Genomic DNA, 21,903 nt, shown 5'->3' with positions numbered 1-21,903 from the left:
GTCATTTCTGTTGAGCTCATGCAACAAACAATAGCATGCCTGAACCTCTAACTTAGGTGTTTCACATGCCTGTCTCTTTACTAGGATTCTACTTACAAGATTTTTATATAGCCAGGTATGATGACTCATATTTATAACCCCTACTATTTATGTGGTAGAAATGGAAAAGACTGTAGTTCAAGGCCAGTCACGCTAAAATTTAGGGAGAAGTCCCACTTCAACAAATAAGCTGGGAATATTAGTGCCATACCTGTGATTTCAGCTACACAGGAGTTGTACATAGGACTATAGTCTGAGTGAGGCTGGTCCCCAGACAATAGAGAGAGATTGATAGATAGAAAGAGAGAGAGAGAGAGAGAGATCTCAGAGAGAGAAGGAGGGAGAGAGAGATCTCAGAGAGATTAGGAGGGAAAGAGATCTGAGAGAGAGAGAAAGAGAGAAAGGGAGAGAGAGAGGGAGGGAGAGAGGAAGGGAGAATGAGAGAGAGACAGAGAGAGATCGATAGATAGGAGAAAGAGAGAGAGATCTCAGAGAGAGGAGGGAGAGAGAGATCTCAGAAAGATAAGGAGGCAAAGAGAGATCTCAGAGAGATAAAGAGGGAGAGAGAGAGGGAGGGAGGGAGAGAGAGAGAGAAAGAGAGAGAGAGAAATCCTGTTGAAAATAACCAAAGCCAACAAGGCTCTGAGTTCAAAGTCCAGGATTGACAAAAATAAAATTTAATGATTTTCACTTAATTTCCAACCTAGTTGTTGAGTTCATGAACCATGGGTTATGGGAAAATGAGCCCTTTCTGATAAACTGTTCATTGGTATATCTTACTATGGGGCATTTCCCCTCACATTCCTCTTTGATTCATTTACTACCCAATAACCATTTTAGATACATTGTAGAACATTTTTATATGGGTTCTATTTTAAATGACAACCTGAACATAAATATAAATAAGAGGCCTAGAAGGAACATGAAAACCACTGTTTTTTAAGTCATTTTTAATTGGACTATTTGTTCCTATTTTTCTCTTATGACTTCATTTCACCCAATTACCTGCTTGAACATAAACTTCAGGCTAGTCTCAAGACACTTGGGAAGAATGAAAAGGGACAGTGGACTTCTGTTTGTCTTCAAACATAGTCAGAGTAAAGTCATGTCACATTTCTTTGTTACACCTGAGCAAGGATGTTTTAGTCACATGTGGCTGACCCCAATTGTTGAAACAGCAGACTACAGCAGACCCAGACAGAAATTCAGCTTACCTTGACTCATTTCAGATGGTTTATTAAATGTGCTGTGTTCAAGGGTTATAGTACTGTGCCCAGATGTTATTTACAAAACATTTTCATTGTGGGTGTTTGTTTTGTGTTTCATCATCATTCAAATATCCCAGCACCCTGGTGAGTAGAAGATAAAGCTAACAGTGCAAGGCTCAGCTTCTATGATGAGGTGTCAAACAAAGCCAATCAAGCATATAGAAGCTGGGGGGGAAAAGATTATCTTAATTTGATCTAATTTGTGGGGAAGGATTTAAACACCCGTTCTTGATTTTCCAAATGAGTACAACCACTTCTAATTTGACTTGTCTGAAAACTCCTGGGACTGACTGGCATACTATCAGAAAGTGGAGGGGGAAGACTGCCCTGCAACTTTACCGATGCACCAACTTAGGAAAAGTAGAGGATCAAATTAAGATTCTTTTTCATGTTTAGGGGAAGATGTGTGTTTTCATATCTGCATTTTTCTGTTCAATAGATATGAATTAATTTATTACTAGAGGTTAAGCTCTATGTTTGTTGCCAAAGACAGATCTCAGGAGAGAGGAAGCTCTGACTTTGCCCACCTGAGGTTGGCATATTCACAGAACATGTCATCCCAACTATGATTGCCACAAGGGTGTTCTTCAAAGAACACGCACATGATTTGGTCTTGATAGGAAAAGTAGTGATGAAAGGAGTTGGTAGCCAGTCTGGGATATTAAGAAGAGGTGGAAAAACAAGCACTGGGAAGATATTTGAAATACCTATAAGAAATTTAAGGGATCTAGACTTTTGGCATTAAAATATATAGCCAATAGTTTGTTTCTGCTAAAGGAAGTTTTAAGCACTGAGATCATCCTCCGAAGTTTAACATGAGGGAGAGGCGAGTCTTTAATATTAAATGAAAGGCCTCATGAATGATCAAAATACATACAAAGACAGGGGATGGTTTCTGCATTGTCTTATCCGATGGTCTTACAGCAGCTGCCTGACTACAGACATCAGTAAAGAGAGGAACTCAGAAAGATACACATCACCTTTGGCCACACATGGTCTCTTTAAGTTATGTTCTTTCTCAATGTGCCCTTTCAAATTTTATTTTTTTTATTTTTTTATTTATATTTTTTGGGGGTCCAGTTGTGGGGCCTGAACTCTGGGCCTGGGTGTTGCCCTCAGCTCTTCAGCTCAAGGCTAGCGCTCTACCACTTGAGCCACAGCGCCACTTCCGGCTTTTTTCTTGTTGCTTATGTGGTGCTAAGGAATTGAACCCAGGGCCTCAGGCATGCACGGCAAGCACTCTACCACTGAGCCACCTTCCCATCCCCCTTCTTTCAAATTTTATAGCTCAGGGTTTCAGAAACGTGTCTGCAGATTCAATTTGGCTCCCTATCTATTGATGTCTCCTTTCCTAACGTGTTTGTATTTATACCCACTGCACCAAAGATGATCATTCCCACCCAAGGTGTGAGATTTTGGAAACAGTAATGACTTTCACTATGAGACAAAATGCAGAGCAGGATATTGGAATTTACGCATGGTAGAAGAAAATAAAAACTAGACCATGACTATCCTAAACACTCTGGCTGTAAATGGAAAGACAAAATTCTGCTCTTATTCTAAGAGCTCTTTAAATACTGTTACCAAAAACTCTATAATGTCATTTTGGATATATAAATCAAGACATTCAAATATATTAATAATCCTTTTGGCACATTCCTTTCACTTCTAGAAATCTGTTCTGAGAAAATAAACTGAAATTGGTCTAAGATTTATACTCTAAGCACTATAATTTATAATAACACAAAACCGGGCATAAAATGTGTTGATCATTAAGTAAATTATGGTATATCCATAAGACATGCCAGTTTTCCACCTCTAGCAGCAGTGTTTGTGGCAATTATTAAAGTGAGCTTATAAAATAATACCAAATTAAATGAACAGAATACAAATCTGCACATATGCATCATATAAAATATGTTCATAAATAAATGTGCAAGGAACACAGACAAATGTGCCTAATCATAGCTCTTTCTGGGTGATCAAATGGTGGAATTTGCAAATTTGCATTAGCATATTTGAAATTATCTATATTTCCAATATACTAAAATGAAAAGGCATAAATTTTATGAGTTTTGTTTTCCTAAATTGTTTTCCGAGGATGAATTCATTTGGAAGCTTTTATCACAAATGTATTCAGGGTTAGTGATTTCTATTAAGAAATTAGTATAGATTATTTAAGAAAAAAAAATAATAATAGCAGGTTATCCAGAAAGTCATAGAAGAAACTGGGTTTGAAATCCAATGAGCACTGCTTTCTAAGTGGTTTCTCTCCATGAATAATTTCAAAATTGCTTATTTCCTCTATTACATTTTTTTGTCATTTCTCTATGTAACTTGAATAGGATAAAATAACAAGTCATTACATTTAGAAAGGTCTGAAAAAGGTAGATGAGTCTTCATGTTTCCTTTTCTTCCTTAAACTACCTTTCTTCACATGCAAACAAAGTTGGAACTGCGCACATAGATCAACAGTGCTTTTGTTTTTAGAGTAATTTTAGCTTAATAAGTCAATAGCTTTAATATATGAAAAACATAATGAACTTAGTAGTTGCTTGTAAATAACTAGAAAAGTTGTAAGTATATGTAAAGGGCAAGAAGAACTGATTAGCCTACAAAATAAACATTTTCTTTTCTTTTTTTGGGGGGGGTCCGGTCGTGGGGCCAGAACTCTGGGCCTGGACACTGTCACTCAGCTCTTCAGCTCAAGGCTAGCGCTCTACCACTTGAGCCACAGTGCCACCTCCGGTTTTTTTTTTTCTTTTTGCTTATGTGGTGCTGAGGAAATGAACCCAGGGCCTCAGGCAGGCAAGGCAAGCTATCTACCACTGAGCCACCTTCCCAGTCCTGAAAATAAACATTTTCAACTTAACAATTGTCCACTAAATACTGATCATGTAATAAATCATTCATTCACTTTTACCCATAGTATTTATACAATGGGAAAAAACTCATCTAATTCTCTAAGCATTATAAAAATATTTCTAATGAAAATAAATAAATAAAGGGAATAGGTAAATACAGCAAAGTCTATTAGAAGGACAAAGGATAAAACTCACATAATCACCTCAAAAGATGGCAGAAAAAAAATACTTAACAAAGTTTAGCATACTTTCATGATAAAAACTATCAACAAAATAGTGGTAGAAAGAACATTTCTCAGCACAGTTAAGCCCAGATATGAGGAATTCATGGCTAACATTAAAATCAATAGCAGTAAGTAGAAAAACAACAAAAACAAATAAACAACAAAACATTTCATAGAATATCAGAAACAAGACAAAGTAGCTCCTATTCACCTCTTCATTGTAACAAATTATTAGCAATGCTAGCAGAAGCAGTTAAGAAAAAAAAAAGAAATAAGGAATTTGAGTTGAAAGGAAAACTAAAAATAATCTTTTTTGGCAAGTTATCTACATTTGGAACACCATAAAGACTCCACCAAGACAATATTATTTATTCATTCAATAAATGAATTGAGTAAATTTTCATGACAAACCCAACCTACACAAGCCAGTTTCAAGCAAGTACAGTGGCTCAAATCTGTGTAATACTAGCTACCTGAGTGATAGAAGATCTGGGATCATTATTTTGAGTCCATCCTTGGCAAAAAGAAGTTTGTGAGGTGTGAAAATATATCATGACTACAAATACATTAAAAGGACCCCTGTTTTCACTGTATTTGATGTTGGTGTAATTTGGGGAGGGGAAGGGAAAAATTGTTTAACTAGGAATAGAGGTGGACCCATTGCAACAATGGGATGTACAGGATGCTATGTTGAAAAAAGAACATTACAATTTAGGCGGAGGTGGAAAGGGTGGGTGGGGAATGTAGTTGTGGAGATGGGAGGGAAGGGATGGGATGGGGAAACAAAGGAGGAGACAACAATGCTTGATAAGAAATGTACTCATTACCTTGCTCATGTAACTGTAATCCCTCTGTACAGCATTTTTACAATAAAAAACTTATTTAAAAGAAAAAAATACATTAAAAGGGTTCTGTGAAGAAAGCATTGAAGAAAATAAAAAGTGAACTCACAGAATGAGATAAATATTTTGATTTCTACATCTGTTGAGGTTATTAATCAAAATATACAAGGAAGTGATCCAACCCAGTAGCCAACTCTAAATAAATCTAGTTTAAAAGTAGACAGAAGACCTACGTAGAGATTTATTTTTTAGAGAAGATATACAAATGGTGAAAACAGTAAAAAATAATTTGGCATTGGTCATCATCATGAATATTCTAATGAAAACCATAAATAAGATATCATGCAATGGTGATTGTAGAACTGTGCCTTGCAGATTTGGTGGGATAGAATTTGTGTTACTCTATATAGTGTTACTCCTATATTGTGGCTCTTATTGTTCAAAGACACCGTAGTAAAGATGAAACTCAATTCTCTTCACCTTTTTTGGAAGTGGTACTTTTAATTGTTTGAAGCATCCATATTCCAAAATAGGTGATCACATTCTCTCACTTTCCATGTACATATGCATTGTCAGGGAACTAACCCTGGCTCAAGAAGCATGGCCTGGCAACAGCCTTGAATAAGATGCCCTGGAATGTTCCTTAAATCGAGCTGCCTCAGCTTCATGGCATACCCTTTTTGTTTTCACCGGTTTTTATTTTCTGCTTGCTAACGTGTGTATAGAACACCTGTAGCTCTAGTAGCCTGTTGATATCTTCAGGATGGATGAAAAGGACTATCAGAAGGATCCAATATCTGGGTACATGACTACATTAGGAGTTGATAGTCCTGTGTTGTTGTTGTTGTTGTTGCTGCTACTGCTGTTGTTTTGTTTGGTTTGGATGAGACTTCTTCCAAAAGTGAGGGGTGTGTTTTTCTTCTAAGGTCCATTTGAATATTTATACTATTATTCAAGAGGCACACAAAAGTACCCATACAGGTCAAGAAGAAGTATTCAAGAAGTGTAAGTGTCTGTTCTGTCACTTATTAAATGATTTTGCAAGCCTTAGGTGGAATCTGAGCAAAGTTTTCTAGGGTTATAACAAAAATATTCCTCTTACAGAGGGACAAACTAAGTGTTTCTAATACAAGTATATCTACAACTTTTTGAGAATGAGAAATTTCTTTACTTAAGTAAATTATGTGGATTCATTGAAATGTACGCATTACCTTACTCATGTAACTGTACAGCATCTTTACAATAAAATAAAATTAAAAATTAAATTATGTGGATTCATAAACAACAGTTGGTATAGTCACACTATTTTGGAGATATTGATATATTGTGATAAAACTTAAATAAATTCACATTTTACTCATCACAGGAGTTTATAGTTGAATCTCAGATTTTCTCTAAGTGTTCAGGGAACACATGAATTCATAAATACAAGTATGCTTCAAATTGTTTTCTTAAGTCCTTGTCCTAGATGTTCAGTTTTTTTGTTTCTTTTTTTGCTTTCTTTTTCATGGCTGGAGATTGAAATCAAAAGACTTATGATTGCAAGGCAAGGGTTGCACACTTGAAACACACACCAAGTCCTTTTGTATTGATTATGTTTTTAGTTAGATCTGCCTTTGCATTGGACCCACCTGGGTTATGATACTCCTACCTGAGCTTTCATGTACTGCTGGGAATTACAGAAAAGTACCACCATAACTGATTATTGAATAAGATGGAATGTTGCAAAGATTCTTCACTGAGCTGGCTTTGAACACTTATGATCAACTTCTGCCTCTCAAGTAACTAGTATTAAAAGTTTGAGCCACCATACTCAGAAGGTCTGCTAGTTTTTCATGTAGATTTTTAATTAAGATAAAGAGATTAGAGGCAGTGGCACCATTTCTCCACTTCACCACTATGACTAACAGAAATGATGATGAGGATGATGATGATGATGATATGTATGTATAACAATTTTAAGAAATCCTTAGAGTTATAGGAATAACTGTTGGAATAAATAGACTAAAATAAAACATAATCAGTTCTTATTTTCTCACCTCGAACATTTGCAAATATCAAACTCCCTGCTTGAACCACCTTCCTACCATCTTAGAGTTTTCCAGGATTTGCTCATCCTGAGAGACAAATGAGGTGAGAAGAAGATGAGTGAGGATGAGAAGATGATGAGCAGCTATCTGAACAGTAGAGAAGGAGAGCAGGAAGAAGATCTTTGGGACCCATGCAAACAGGAGTATCTGAAACCATATTCTGGTGCCCAGTGTGTATACACGGAGGGCAGAAAGGAGTTTAAGGTTTTACATCCTTTGATTGGGAGAACTGTTGTCTGTGAACACAGCACACGCACAGCAATACTACTTAGATCATGATGATGACTCAAGCACAGAATTGTTCCCCATGTTGTGTTTGTAAAAGCTTCATAGCAGGGAAGGCACAAGGACTTCAGAGTTGAAAAGCAGAAGGTAGGCTTGATGAGCACATTAATGGAGTCAGGCAATGGACAAATGTCTGTCTGCTAGATTCACTGCGGATTCTGCTTACAGGTCCTCACACCCAAATGTGGGTACAGTGCTTCAGTTTCTCTCAGCCCTGTGCTCCTGGAAACTCTCAACTTTGATCTTGACAAGGCACCTAGACACCTAGCACATGCAAAGTACAAAATCCTTAATGACATATTCATTTTCAAAAACATCCCATATTATTTTACAGCAGCTACCCCAAATCCCTTGAGTGACTCCTTGAAATCTGGGCTTGTCTGTCTTTCAGATCCTCCTGGACATACCACAGTACAGTAAATTGGGGTTTCATGGTTAGCAAAGCCCCAAGGCTCTTAGTGAACTTCTGACAGCCAGTTAAGCAAGTTGAGAATCATAGCAGTTCAGGATGTGAAACCTACTGATGAGTTAGGAGAAGGCAATCCTTCTTTGATGCTCTTATATTACAAGATATCCTAGGAGAAGTTTCCTTATCAATTAGCCAATGGCACAGAAGCTATTCCTAAAATACCTCACTGCTCTTCAATAACCAGGTCAGCAGTGCTGTGTGGGAGTCTGCCCAGCCGTGTGTGTGCGCATTTGGATTTCTTATTTTGTCCTTCACTTTGATGTAAAAGTCATTCAGGACTCTACGAAAAAATAGATGTATAATAAAAATGAATAAAAGCTGATGGCGCAGTGCTTTCCAGAAGAGAAGGAAGAAGACTGTGAATGACACAGCCCTGGACTATACATCATTGATGTTCCCTAGCTCTGACTATAAAGCATCTGGTAGTAAAGAGTGTGGATGGTAATAGCAGCCCCCTGCCTGTCTCACACAGAAGTGTCAGGGACAGAGGAACTAATAGGCCCCCAGCTCCATCAGTCACCCTGCCTTTCATGGCCCCTGGGTGCTTGCCTCCTGATCTGTGACATCTCTTCTGTAAGACAACTCTGAAATCACATGTTTTTGAAAGAAGGGGTGATCATTGCTGCTCTTATTTCAGAAAAGGAAATGGAGAAATAAAAGGACAGACTCCTGTTACTGATAGGTTTTACATGGAAGGAAAACATCTAAGTTGATTTAAACTTTTATGTAATTGCCACTTATTTAAAATCATTTGATATTTAAATATATATATATATATATACACACTATATGGAAGGCACTCATTTAAAGTCATTTGAATTTAAATACTTGTATACCGTGAGTGTGAAACATTGAGCACACAGATTGAGTAAAAACTTTGTAATGTGATCCAGCCATGGTGGTATATGCCTGTAATCACAACAGTTGAAAAGCTGAGGTGGCAGAATTTTATTGATGCACTGCCTCAAACAAAGTAACAAAAAACAGCCTACTATCTGTGTGTCTCAATAATCTTTCGTTATCATCCATTATAAATTTCAAAAAAATATTTTCATCAAGGTAGTAATCTCTATTTTGGGGCGCTAAAATCTTTATGAGTTCAAAATTTAACACTGTACATTTAGGTGAACAAATGTGATTTGACTTAATATTTAATATTGAAAATTAGATTTTATAAGCTTTTATTTAAAACATTGGAATAAAAAAACAAAAAAAATAAATAAAACATTGGAATATTTTTATTTTAAGACACAGTTGACCTTTAAATCTAAGACATAAAATTACCAATGTAACACGATCTATGCTTTGTAAGGCATCTTTTATAAATTATGAAAATTAAATTCATATAGATAATAGTGATATTTTCCTCTTGATGGTTGATGCTCTGTTCTATATGTTTCACATGTAGAGAAATGTTTTTTAAAAATGTTCCAAAAAGTTTTCTTCCATAATTTTCAGTAATTATTATTTGAGATAAGTAAAGAAAGCGTAAAGAAATCTTAACAGTAACTTAAGATAATTTTTCAAGATAGCACTGCTGTAACCTGAAAGACTGTGACTCCTAATAGTCATGTCTTGAAACGAAATTACTTCTGTGATGGTGTTAGGACATGAGGCCTTCCAGGAAGTGATTAGATCCTCTCATCATGGGTTTAATGAGTTTATAAAACAGGTCCAAGGGAGGATGTCTGCCCTTCCAACTTCTAAAGAACTAGGACGAAATCTGTTGCCTCTAGCCTAGAAGACGAACAGGGCACTCCAAGACCCATACCCTACTGGCATTTACAGCTCCAATCTTCCAGACTGCTGATATGTGAGAGAGAGAAAAATTCATTGTTTGTAAGCCACTTGGTTTATCGAATCTTGATACAGGTGTCTGAATGAATTAAGATGACACTCCACTATTTTTACCTGTTTATTTTTAAGCCACTTTTCCTTTATATGACCTTGAACTCATGTTCATTTTGCCAAAGACAAGAAAAGAAGAAACTGTTCAGAAAGCTAGCAATGTAGAAATCATTTTTTCCAAAGAATGAGAAGCATATAGCACTGTTGCAGGTTATATGAATATCAGACTGGTTAAATGGCAGTGGGAGACAGCGGGAACGTGGTAAAAGAAGATATGATATGTTAGCTGCTTTTTCAAATGATTTCTTCCATCAAGGGAAAGTATCATTTATCATGGAGCTCACTCACAGAGATGAAACATGATCCTGGGGCCAAGCTGAAGAGATTATAGGCTTCAGTAGACAGGAAGGAGTTTTTTTGGAGCAATTTTCATGAGCTCTTGGGGTCACAGGAAGGTAAGACAAAGGCTACTGTCAGTAGATGTGTGTGTGTGTGTGTGTGTGTAAATGTGCCTAATGCATGACAGATCATGTACAAATTGTCAATGTGTGTTCAGATTTATCTCCCCCTCTCTTACTCTCTTTTTCTCTCTTCTCTCCTCTGTCTCTCTCTTACTGAAAATGTTTTCATGGCTGCAGAGGAAATAAACAAGTATGCTTCAATGTATTTCAGTATAGTAAATGAGACCTCTACCAACCACTCAGCTGAAGTTGGCTTATATGCAAACTTCAGCTGAGTGGTTGGTAGAGGTCTCATTTGCTCTTCAGAGTTTACAATGTTTACTATGGACTGTACATTGTGATAACCGTGTTGCAGACAGATTTGAATCTCAATATTTCAGAGTAGGTAATATAATGGTCCCATTTTACATATATAGTTATTGGTTAGTCACTTCCCAAAGCAATTTGGCTGAGTGATTCATATGTAGATTGGGCATCAGGAACACAGGCAAGCAAACTCTACACCCACCTTAGTGTTTCAAATGATACTGTAAGGAACTATGGAGCCTGGTGACAATTCCTCAGCCAAGGATGTAGAAAATTTCCAATTTTAGCTATAATGTTGGAACTATCATTTTGTGTGCTTAGGATTGGCCATTGCCCATCCAATTCCATGATAACAATTATTTGGAGACAGACTTACAGAATGAATTGATGTGGTCCATGGGTCCAAAGCAAATTCTATAACTGTTCTTTGGCTGTTAGCCATTTGCTTTTTTTCCCTCTTCCCTTCTGTAAGTTACCAACAGAAAATAACAGGAATATTTCCACTGTACTAGTGTGTGTGTGTGTGTGTGTGTGTTTGTGTGTGTGTGTGTGTGTGTGTGTGCTGGTACTATAGTTTGAACTCAGGGCCTAGATACTGTCCCTTAGATATTTTTGGCTCAAAGATAGTGTTCTGTGACTTGAGCTATACCTTCACTTTTGGCTTTTAACCTGGTAATTGGGTATATGAGTTTCATAGACTTTCATGCCCTGGTTGACTTTGAGCCCTGATCCTCAGATCTCAACCTTCTTGAGTAGCTAGCATTATAAGCATGAGCACTGGTATACTTGGCTGTACTCTTAGTTGAAAAAAATCATTTTAAGACCTATAATGAAGTAAATGAAACTGCAGCTAACTGCCAGTTGATTCTATGACTCTGCTTCTATATTGGAGAAGCGCTGTAACACAGGAAGGAGCACACTATAAGAAGCACTATTTGTTATGAAATGTAAGATATACAACTAGTCATGTTCATGAAATGATCAGGTCAATTCATATCTTATACTATGTGTATCCTATGTGTATATCCACATTATAGATATTATATGCACACTTTACTGGACTATTTACTTTCTGATTTTTTTTACATTATGCTGTACATTTATAAGGTGATGGGTTTGGGGAAGTAATGAGATTTTTTTTTAAATATCTACTTTTAAACCTATAGATTTTACTGCATTTTGGAATGGGGAGGATTGTCCTGTGGTCAAATTGAGCTATAAAGATTAAATTGAATTATTCCCATGAAACAGCCTTTAAATCTCCAGAGAATGGACAGGTCCCACAAGAATGGGAAGACAGATTGCAAAGGGAATGTTTCTTGAATATGGCCTAATAGAGAGGTTAGCACTACATCAGGCAAAGGCTGGTCCTTCCTTTATCTTTGTATTGCCACTTTGTAATCAGTGAGGATTATCATACCCTTGATACCTCATTTATTGATTGCTCAAGTCTACTGATAAATTCTGAACTTCCCAAGGCTCAATTACCACATCTGAATCCATAAACTCTGGCTAAGGACAAAATCATCATGATTTCCAAAACCCTGGCTTTGCTCCACAGTGACTTGGAAGCTTGGAACAAAGCTGATATAGTAGATATTGTGCCTTTGGGGAAATTCTTAAACTTGAGTATAAGAATGAAAGAATTTATACTTCAGTATTTAAAAGAGCAAGCCATTTCCATCCCTTAAGGAATTTCAAAGAAACAGGCCAGAATTATGCCTGAGGGAGGAGGGGTAATGATGTGAATTCTCATTGAGACGAGGTGATGGAGGCAATTTAGGAGAAAAAATTGCATTCTTTTCCCTTTATGTTATGAAGGTTAAAACTAAGGCTGTCTACCTGCACAGTAAAAGTGTTTTCTTGGGACTTTTTTCCAAGTGCATTAGTGCCAAATGGACTCTCCATGCCTCATATTAATGAAACTGCCAATTAAACCTTGAGGAATAAAGTTTTCTAGGAAAGTTTTAGATAACTTGAGAAGTACTACAGCAGTAAATAAAAATATTTTAAATGTCAAAGTTTTGATTATTGATTACTTTAGATAAAGAAATGATAGAGCATGTCAACATCCAGACAATTGTATTTTCTCTCCTTTTTCTCTTTTACTTCACCTGTTTATTCTCCATTCACTCAGTGACTACATTAATATATCTCATTCTTTTAAGTTAAAAGGCATGTGCCATGACTCATGTTTGTAATCCTAGCTACTCAGGAGGCTGAGATCTGAGATTGTGGTTCAAATTCAGCCCTGGCAGGAAAGCCTGTGAGACTCTTTTCTCCAATTAACTATCAAAGAGCTAGAAATGAAAATATAGATCAAGAAATAGAGTGATAGCCTTGAACATAAAAGCTCAGGAACAGTTCCCAGGCCCTGAATTTGAGCCCCAGGACCAGTACCACACAAAGTATGAGAGAGAGAGAGAGAGAGAGCACAAGCCTGAGAGGCAGAGAGATTGTAGTAAAATATGTATAGAGGCCATAGAGGTTTCCTTTACAAGAGGTGCCATTGGGATTTTAGTTATTTCTACAAAAGGCTCAGGCTCTCCTGATTGAAGTACCAGTATGAGACCAAGAGAAATGATGTCTTCATTATCTTCTTGGCTTTTAATTAGCTCAATAGGTTTAGCAGGATAGCAAACCATGGTGCTCTTCACTCTTCAATGAGCATAATTTCATATGGTCATGTGTGCATAGCTATTGGACTAATATGGTCCTCTGCTAGGACTATCCTAGATATATACTAATTATTACAAATGAGGTTAACCATGGAGCCTATGTTTACTATTTTATAGTCCTTTCGTTTTTCCTCCTCTGGTTTATTCCCTATGGGTGAAAATGCAACAGCAATACTCACTAGACATATGTTGGCAATGAATCTTACAACTTGGCAGGGAGGGGAGTCAAGGGAGAGGGAAAGCAGGAGAAACTGAGGGATGAAATAATAGTATTCAAAAAGAAATGTATTTATTACCTTACTCATGTAACTGTTACCCAGCTGTACATCACCTTTACAATACAGAAATTTAAAAAAATAAATAAATAAAATCCATTTGCAGTGTAAAAACAAACAATTTAAGAAGGCCATAAATGATGGAAGATGTAGAAAATGTGTAATGACTTCAGATCCCCAAAAAGATAATATAGTGGAGACTCCCTGGATTTTCTTTGTTTTTATTGTGAAAATACTGTATAGAGGGGTTACAATTACATGGGCAAGGTAATGAGTACATTTCTTATCAAGCATTGTAGCCTCCTCTTTTGTTTTCCTGGATTTTATTTTTAACCTCATGTGCTATCATCATGTTGCCAAGGTATCAACAACTCAGAGAGACAAATACTTTTAGAAACAATACTTTTAGAATCTTAGCACAAAGTCAAGATGTTCGGCACAATCCACTGAAAACCAGGATAACACTCTACCCTTCCACACACATACACACACACTCACATACACGTGCAAACACACACACTGCATTGAATGCAGGGGGCATATGGATGACATTTGTGTAGTTTTCCAATCCAATCTACTTGTACAAGTGTCACCCAGAGAAAACCTCTTTCTCTGTAAGTTACATAGCATGGAAGAAGGCAGTTAAAAGAGGTGTTTTTTTTTAATGTCCTTCCCCCACAGTATAACACCTGCGTTCACTGTATTTGATGATGGTATAATTTGTGGAGGGGAAGGGAATAAAAAACAAATCGTCTAAATAGGGATACAGGAGGACCTATCGCAACAATGAGATGTACAAGTTGTTATATCGAAAAACAAACCTTACAACTTTGACTGGGGGAGGGCTGGGGCAAGGGGAGATTCGAAGATGGGAAAGGGGAAATAAAGGAGGAGGCAACAATGCTTGATAAGAAATGTTCTCATTATCTTTCCCATGTAATTGTAACCCCTCTGTACGATATTTTCACAATAAAAAAGAGAAGGTTTTAATAAAATTCTTCATATCTAAAAATGTCAGATTTCCTTAAAATCAAACAAATAAGTAACTTTTTATATCAAGGAATTAAAGGACTCCAATGGAAAGGAAAACATGTATCAATAAATACCTTTTGAAATGAGAGCACTATAGTTATATAGCAAATACTTTAAAGCAAGCTTCACAGGAAAAGTATCTCAATAATTAGATGAATTAATGTGTTTGAGATGAATAAGAATGAAATGAAAAGACTCACTAATATATACAACATCATAATAAGGAGATAGAAGGTATAAAAAACTCAAATAAAAAAATATAACGGAAAATTATGATGTCTCAGTTTAAATATTAATATAATGAGGATTCATGTCCAAGTAGTTTATTTGCAAATGCACAAATAGAACAAGGAAGCAGACACCAGTGGCTCACACCTGTAATCCTAACTACTCAGGAGGCTGAGATCTGAGGATTCTAGTTCAAAGACAGCCCAGGTAGGAAAGTCTCTGAGACTCTTATCTCCAATGAATCACAGAAAAAGACAGAAGTGGTACTGTGTCTAGTTGTAGTAATAGCCTTGAGAGAAAGAGCTCAAGGACAGTGCTCAGATCCAGAGTTCAACCCCAGAACTGGCAGAAAAAGAAAAATATAGATGAATAAAACTTGTTGATATTGGTTTAAGAAGAATGAAAGACTTAAGGTAGAATGATAGATAAGGTGAAGCTGATCAGGATACATTGCTTGCATTTGTGGAAATGTTACAAAGAAACTTCTCTCACATACCTAATACATGCCAAATATATATTGATAATATATATATATATATATGGATAAAATGTATAAGTATGAGAAATAAGGGTAAAGAATAGACATCTTGAACATATTACAACCGAAATCACTTAATACAGAAAATAGACTGAAACTAACTGAAAAGATTATTATAAAGTTGTAGTATTCATGTTCCTGGAGAACAAGAAAAAAATGAAAAAGAGACAAGACTATAAAGTACTTTAAATATGGCACTCCCAAACTTGGTGAAAGACAGAACCCATTAATTCAAGAATTTGATCATAAAACAACTAGGTTAAGCTCAAAGAAATCTGTACCATGACACATCACAAACTTCCATAATAAAAGACAAAGAAAAAAATTGTGAAACCAGCAATATTGAAATGATACATTAGCTACATGAATAAAGAACCTGGATTGACATAGGAGTTGTCACTGAGACCAGAGGGAAGTGATCCAACATTTTGAAATACTCAAACTGTCAACCCACACTTTCATATCTAAAGGAAATACCTTTCAAGGAAAATAAGACATCAAAACACTATCAGACAAAGGAAAATAATTTGTCATTTTCATGTATACTCTAAAATGAGAGCTAATAAAATTATTCAAAAGGGCATGAAACAATAAAGAGGAAATGTAAGGAATTAAAAATGAAAATAATAGGTTAAAATGGATAATTGCTATAAATTTTCCTTTTCTTGAGTTTTCCCAATTATATTTGATAGTTGGAGCAATAATAATATTATCTGATATAATGTCAAGCACATAACAAGGAAATAATAAGACAGCTATAAAAAAGTAAGGGAAATTAAATGCATTTAAAGGAATTAAAGCTCTATATTTCACTCAAATCATGAGGTCAGTACATTATAAGTAGTTACATATGACTTCTAAGGAGTCACAAATATATTAATAGAGATACACTAAGTGAATCAAAACTAAATTCTAAAAACCACTCAAGAAACAGATAAAAACTATAAATGATAGGAATGAAGAAAATGAAAAACAGCAGAAGGCATAAAATGAATAGACATTTAACATTTATATCTAACATAGTTACATTAAATATAAATGTCTTAATATTCTAATTATACTTTTTGAAAAACTGAATTTTATAACTTGACCCAAGTATTTTCTTTCAACAAGTATTCACTTCAAATATAATAATAGGAATTGGTTAAAAGCAAGAGGATGAGAAAAACTGTATCAATACACTGATTGAAAAAAGATTGCATGGCTATATTAATATCAAATAAAGTATTTTTAATGGTAATGAACATCACCAGAGAAAGAAATTAACAATATATAATGTTTTATAGGCCAATCCTTGAGGGAAAATTAGCAGTTCTGAATAGAGCTGTTAATATATGAAACAAAAGATAGTACATAGCTGGAAAAAGAAATACATACTCAATTATAGGTGAAAATATCTACCCTTATTAACCATCTGTCATATACATGCACTCTGCTAGACCAGTCCTAAAACCTCACCCTAGGAAACCCATGGTTTATTAGAGGAGCTCATATTGTTTACTAAGATTATAAAGGATATAAAGGTAATCTTTAATAGTGCAATATTGTTTGTTTAAAGTATGTTATTTTAAACGTGAATAATGTGAAGATAAATATGTAACTCTCAATTTATAGAATTTAACAAAATTTGTTTTGCTCTGATGGCATTTCCCAGACATAATAACATCTATGTAAGCTTTGGTAGATTACAAATCTATCCACAGCTAGGAAGCAACCTACAGCTAGGAAAATGGAATTCTCTGCATGTCTCCAAGTATTTGTTTTTCTCCCAGAGACACAATTCACACTGATTCTGTTTCTGCTGGTCCTTTTGCTTACAAGTGTCAACTGGTAGACTGATTGAAACTCGAAGAGCATAAAATTAATGCATTATGAAGAGGGAAATCAGAGACGCACTGAAAGTAAGACTCAAAGTGACAGAAAATATCAAGATAAAATGATACGATGACTTACCACTGTATAGATTTGATGCTTTCGTCTTTTAGCCAGGTCAATTATGTTGATGCCATTGTAGTAAAGATTTTCTATGCATCCATGGAAGTTTTTCTTTAAAAAGGTCCCAGGTTTTCCTGGTACTGGAATTCCTCCAAAACTAAGCTTTATGGGGAAAAAATTAAAATCAGTTTAGTGATAAGTTCTTAGAGAGTAGAACAGGATAGGAAACAAGTACATTTCACTAGATTCACTTGTATATATCAGCCAACTGGCTCAAATAATTATAGATGCCACTTGATTACACATTTAAAAGGATACTGATTACCCTGTGTAAAAATAACTATAATTGCTTGCTTGTTAAAGACTGATTTTTACAAAACCATTCTCATTTCTCTTCTAAATCTTCTTAATATTAAATAAAACAATAATTTTCAGGCAAAAGAAAAAGAAGAAAGAAAATTGACATCTTTATATTTATCTCTTACACAAATATCTTAGTGACCAGGGTCATATCACAGCCAAGGCTCAGGCAAAACACACTTCTATTTGGCTGAGGCAAACTTGGTTTATAAGCCTCCATTGTATCCCAAAGGCCCTATGCCCAAAGATATTGTGAAATTCTTATCTAAAAAAGTTAAGTATAGGAAAAAATACAAATAGTCCAAGGTTTTATAAAGCAAGTGAGAGTCAGTGAAGTCGAGTCATAATTAATGTGAATAATGGCAGTTATTAGACATTTGTGGTCAAAAGGAAAAGAATGCAGTTTTGCCTGAAAACTACAGGGGTTAAAATTGGCTGCCAAGTTGGTGTTGGTAATAAAATACTGCACATTGAATGTAGTCAGTGAGTAAACACACAAACCATGTGCAGATGCCTCTGGGAAGGGTGTGGCCTATTAATTTCCTAATTTCATTAGGAATTTATGCAAAATGGTTATAGACCCTGTTCTACTATGCAAGACAAAAAGTATTATTTCTTTTATTATTATTAATATTTTTTTATTATGAAAATACCGTACAGATGGGTTACAATTACATGGGCAAGATAATGAGTACATTTCTTATCAGGCATTGTTGCCTCTTCCTTTGTTTTTCCCTTGCCATCTTTGCCCTCCCATCTCCACAACTACATTTCCTTCCCTCTGCCCCTTGCACAGCCAAAGTTGTAAAGTTTGTTTTTTGACATAGCATCTTGTACATTTCATTGTTACAATGGGTCCACTTGTATCTCTATTTAAACAATTTCTTATTTCCCTTCCCCTCCCAAATTAAACCAACATCAAATACAGTAAAAACAGGAGTTATATCGTGGGGGAGGGACATACAAAACAACAAAAAAATCACCTTATAAATATGTTAGAAACAATAGCAAAAAAAACAACCATTTGAGTCTTTATCTTGGGGTTCATTTCGCCTAACATCAACTTATCTGACCATGTCTTGTTGTCTCAGACATATATTAGTTATTGCAAATAAGGGAAACCATGACCTATGTTTCTTTGGGCCTGGTTTACTTCACTTAATATAATTTTTTCCAAGTTTTTCCATTTCCTAACAAATGAGGCAATGCCATTCTTTCTGATGGAGGCCTAGAATTCCATTGTGTATAACAGCATTATTTACCATACCTAAGACATGGAACCAACCCAGATGCCCCTCAGTAGATAAATGGATCAACAGGATTAGTTCTTTTACCACAACTATCCAACTGACATTAGACAATCAGTTCTTTACCATTGCTTTGAAATTTCACTTCATTTTGTACTTACACATTATCCAGTTTGAATATCTCTCTGTCTGTCTCTGTGTTTCTGTTATTGTTTCCTCTCTCTCAAACACACACACACACACACACACACACACACACACACACACACACACACACACACACACACCCCATACAATGTTACAGGCAGGTCAATTATCCCAATTAGATTGTCCTCTTAGATGAAGAGTTCCTGTTATATTAAGGAGAATATCTAGATGTTCAAATTGTTCTTAAGTTCTACATATTTAAACCATAGTTGCAAATGCACTAGATCGTGATGATTATTGATCCTATTGTTCACTTTTACTTACTATGGTTTTAATTTTTAAAGAGAATTATTTGACTTTTCAAAATTTTTGTTAATTTCAGATTGCATTTTATTTTGTAGGAATTTTGATTGATTTTAATTAGAGCATTTACTAGAAGAATGGATGTTTTTAAATTTATTTCATCTTCCTCTCCAAGAACCCAGAGTCATTTTATGTTTCTCATGATAAGGTCTTTTAACTGAACATGCTTATTATATTCTTGCCCTACCTAGTTCATATAATTAACTTTGATTTAACCCATGTTATATTTAAATATTGAAATTGAATTTAAATTGTTTCCATATTTTAACATGTAAGTATTATACCTTACTAGTGTTTACTTATTTCCATAATCATATTTATGTATGGTTTTCAGGTAGTTTCTTTGAATTTGTGAAGCATACAATCAATAGGAAATGTACTCATTATATTGCTCATGTAACTGTACCCCTCTGTATAGCATTTTTACAATAAAATACGTGCAAAAAACAATTATAGGACATACATAACATTTTTCATTTAACCAATTTTCTCTGTATATTTTCATTATTTTATTGTACTGGTCAAAATTTCCTAAGAGATGGACAAACATTTTAAGAAATATTAAACAGAAATAATGGTATAGAACTTTGTAAAAGATAAACTTGTATTTTCCAATACAAATTTTCAAAAATTCTCTATCATTTCACACAATATTTATTCACGTGTTGCTAACTTATTTAAAATATGAATGTAAATTTCATCCTATTTGTTTACTTATTTTTTGTGATACCGAAATAGGAATTCAAGCCCTTACATTTCCTACATAATTTTTTGTATCACTTGAGTTACATTCCAGCTCACCCTCTGCTTTAATTTTAATTTTTACAGTTTAGAACATCAAAACTGGCTCTCCTAAAGCTCAAAGCAAGACGTGGGATCTAACAACAGGATAGGATACCTGTAATCAATATATTCTTAGGTAATTCTGGTGAAGAAGTAGTCAGCTCACTGGGGTTTGGCCAGATGGACTCTAAATGAGCATAAAAGAGATGAAATGGGATCTTTATTTCAGGCAGAAAGGCCAAGTGCCTTTGGATCCGCCTATAGAGTGACCACATCCCAGAGGCTCCCTTTTCCCACATTTCTTCCCCTTTCTTGCCTGGCTTCCTTTGACAATTTGTTTTCTGATTGAACCTACAAAAGAAGTTACACAGAGAAATCACTCTACCCACTGGATTGTTACTGAGCACCCCCATCTGTTAGCTCCAACATTGGTACAGCAGAGACTGGGAGCCAAATGGGGCTGGCGATTAGCATTATGGAAAATATCTGTTGATCAAAGGTACACGCAACATTGCTCGCTGTGAATTTTATGAATGGAACTAGATCGTAGCAATGTATTACACGATAATAGTGGCAATATGTGGTTGTTGAATGAGCATGTGTAACTTGGCTTAGTGACTGAAGAATGAATATTTCAATTTAATTAACCTTAGGTGCTGGGGATGGAACCTAGGACCTCCTGTATAGCAGACAAACACTGTACCACCCACCCGGGAAGGAGACACCCCATCCAGACTTAATCTTAAATACAATTTGAATTGTCATATGTCACAATTGGCTATCATATTGGACAGTACAGTATTTGTAATTGAAACATATTCCAAAGCAATTTTAAAAATTATATGATAGATCAGATATTAGACTCTAGACACACTTTATAATACAAAAGTTTGTGGTTTCAAATTCAAAGTTTGTGGTTTTAAATTATTCTCAGAAGTTTTAAGTTGTTTTGTATAGCCAGTGGTTTGAAATGAAATCATCTTCAAGTGTAGCTACATAGAAATATTTGGCCTATTCTTTTGTTAAGGGCCTTGGAAGGTATATTAACACTAATCTTGGTACATATATTAGTACTTTAAATAAAGCATTGGATTTCTCACTTCATTATAATGACCCCTACCTAGTAATTTTTTCAAATCTTAGAACACAACTGCAAACAAGCTTATTAAATATCATGTGTATCTCCATATAGATAATTGCCAATAGCTGTGTCTAATGAGATTTTTGTTTGTTTGTTTGTTTGTTTGTTGTCAATTTTGGGGCTTGAACTCTGGGCCTAGGTACTATCCCTGAGCTCTTCAGCTCAAGGCAAGAGCTTTACCACTTGAGCCACAGCTCCACTTCCAGTTTTCTAGTGGTTTATTGGTGATAAGAGTCTCACGCACTTTCATGCCCCGGTTGGCTTTAAACCTCGATCCTCAGATCTCAGCCTCCTGTGTAGCTAGGATTACAGGTGTGAACCACGGCTCCTGGCTTTGTCTAATGAGTTTTAAAAGATTTTCTCTATTCAAAAAATTTCGGCTTGTGCCAAGGAGACCTAGGGTTTCTCCTATTCCATCCTGTAATGTTTTCAGAGTGTCTACTTTGACTTCAAGGTCTTTGATCCATTTGGAGTTGATTC

At 35.4% G+C, this 21,903-nt stretch overlaps 1 protein-coding gene across 2 annotated transcripts in view; it reads right to left on the bottom strand.

Annotated features, from left to right (window-relative positions):
* Cntnap5 (contactin associated protein-like 5) overlaps nucleotides 1-21,903 on the bottom strand; it is a 921,488-nt gene that overhangs the window by 411,304 nt on the left and 488,281 nt on the right. For both annotated transcript variants that reach the window (XM_013020681.1, XM_013020682.1), the window contains exon 7: nucleotides 17,404-17,544. In XM_013020681.1, the coding sequence (XP_012876135.1) occupies nucleotides 17,404-17,544 (141 nt within the window). The remainder of the gene's footprint in view (nucleotides 1-17,403; nucleotides 17,545-21,903) is intronic.

Source organism: Dipodomys ordii, unplaced genomic scaffold (assembly GCF_000151885.1).
Source record: "Dipodomys ordii isolate 6190 unplaced genomic scaffold, Dord_2.0 Scaffold52, whole genome shotgun sequence".
NCBI classification, from domain to species: Eukaryota; Metazoa; Chordata; class Mammalia; order Rodentia; family Heteromyidae; genus Dipodomys; species Dipodomys ordii.
Note: the sequence above shows the minus strand (reverse complement) of the source record. Positions and strands in the feature narration are given on the sequence as shown.